This window comes from Apteryx rowi, unplaced genomic scaffold (assembly GCF_003343035.1).
Source record: "Apteryx rowi isolate R43461 unplaced genomic scaffold, aptRow1 scaffold_31, whole genome shotgun sequence".
NCBI classification, from domain to species: Eukaryota; Metazoa; Chordata; class Aves; order Apterygiformes; family Apterygidae; genus Apteryx; species Apteryx rowi.
Window position 1 is genome coordinate 1971444 of NW_020449530.1, and position 1208 is coordinate 1972651.

Sequence of the window (1208 nt, forward strand, 5' to 3'; positions counted from 1 at the left end):
CCGGCTGGGAGCAGGTGAAGGGCGGCGCGGCGCCGAGCAGCAGCCGCAGCGCCGCGGCCGCGGGCGGGACGGGGAGGACAAGAAGGAGCAAGAGCCGCAGAAGCAGCCGCCGCCGCCCCGCGCCCACCATGGCCGTGGCGCCGCCAGCGCCTCGGGGCTTCCGGGCTCCGACCTGGGCGCGGGGCGGGGCCGCCCTCACCTGAGGAGGGGCCGCCAGCGAGGGGGCGGGGCCTGGGGCATTGGGGGCGGGGCCTGGAGCACAGGGTCCGGGCCCTGGGGCATTGGGGCGGGGCCTGGAGGCCTGGAGGCGGGGCCTGGGGGCCCGCGCAGTGTGCCCCGCTGCGGGGCGGCTGCTGGCGACAGGGCGGYAGCTGCAGCTTCCCGTGGCAGCTTCGGTTCGGCTGCCGCCCCTGAACCGCTCCTGAGGGCTGCAGGCGCTGTGTCGCCAGAGGAAGTTTTGTGGGCAAAGTTAGGGGGTGAGGAAGCCGAAGCTTGTTTTACCCGGGCATTTGTCCTTGATTTCCCAAGGAAACAAAAGCCATGTCAGAGCTCTCCATGCTTACCTTCCCCTGGCATATCCCTCTAGGTTCAGATAAATATTGTGAGTGTTAGTAATGAACACTGATAGGGGGCTGTGAATACCCAGTAAGAAGGTATAATGTTTGCATACAGCAATTTTTATTTCTCTGTCATGGGGACGTTCTAAATGTATTTAATTCACGGGAGCCTGTGCAAACCTTTCGTTTGTTTCTGATGCTCATGGGTTTCACTTCGAGTTTCACACCTTAAACCTCAGACTGTAACACATCCTCAACTGACTTTCACCTTGTTTTGCATCAAAATCATGGCCTTCACACAAAACCATAGCCTGGCCCAGGGGAGCTCAACCGTTGCTCCGGCTCAGCGAATGTCTCAGCAAAGCTGAAGTGTTTGCTGGACTTCTGCTGACAGCTCAGAGCGTGGTGGTTTCTTGTGTTTTTGTGGTGAAAAACGTCTAACTGAAGGCCAGTCTGAGTCTGCCAATAAAGAGGTTTCTGGTAATCGTACTGTCATTCCAACCCTTTATGCCAGCGACAGCTATGGGTTTGAATCACCTCCTGTATTTTACTGTTTTGTGACACCACTAGTTAATAGTAGTGACTGTAGCAAAACCTGCAGTGCGACATCTGTGAACAAGCCAGGGAATATATATATATATATATATATAT

The 1208-nt window shown here is 56.8% G+C and overlaps 1 protein-coding gene across 1 annotated transcript in view; it reads right to left on the bottom strand.

Annotated features, from left to right (window-relative positions):
- Nucleotides 1-169, bottom strand: part of IL17RA (interleukin 17 receptor A) — a 24982-nt gene extending 24813 nt beyond the window's left edge. Inside the window, exon 1 of the mRNA XM_026070404.1 lies at nucleotides 3-169. Within this exon, the coding sequence (XP_025926189.1) occupies nucleotides 3-130 (128 nt within the window). The 5' untranslated portion in view covers nucleotides 131-169. The remainder of the gene's footprint in view (nucleotides 1-2) is intronic.
- Between the last annotated feature and the right edge of the window lie 1039 nt (nucleotides 170-1208).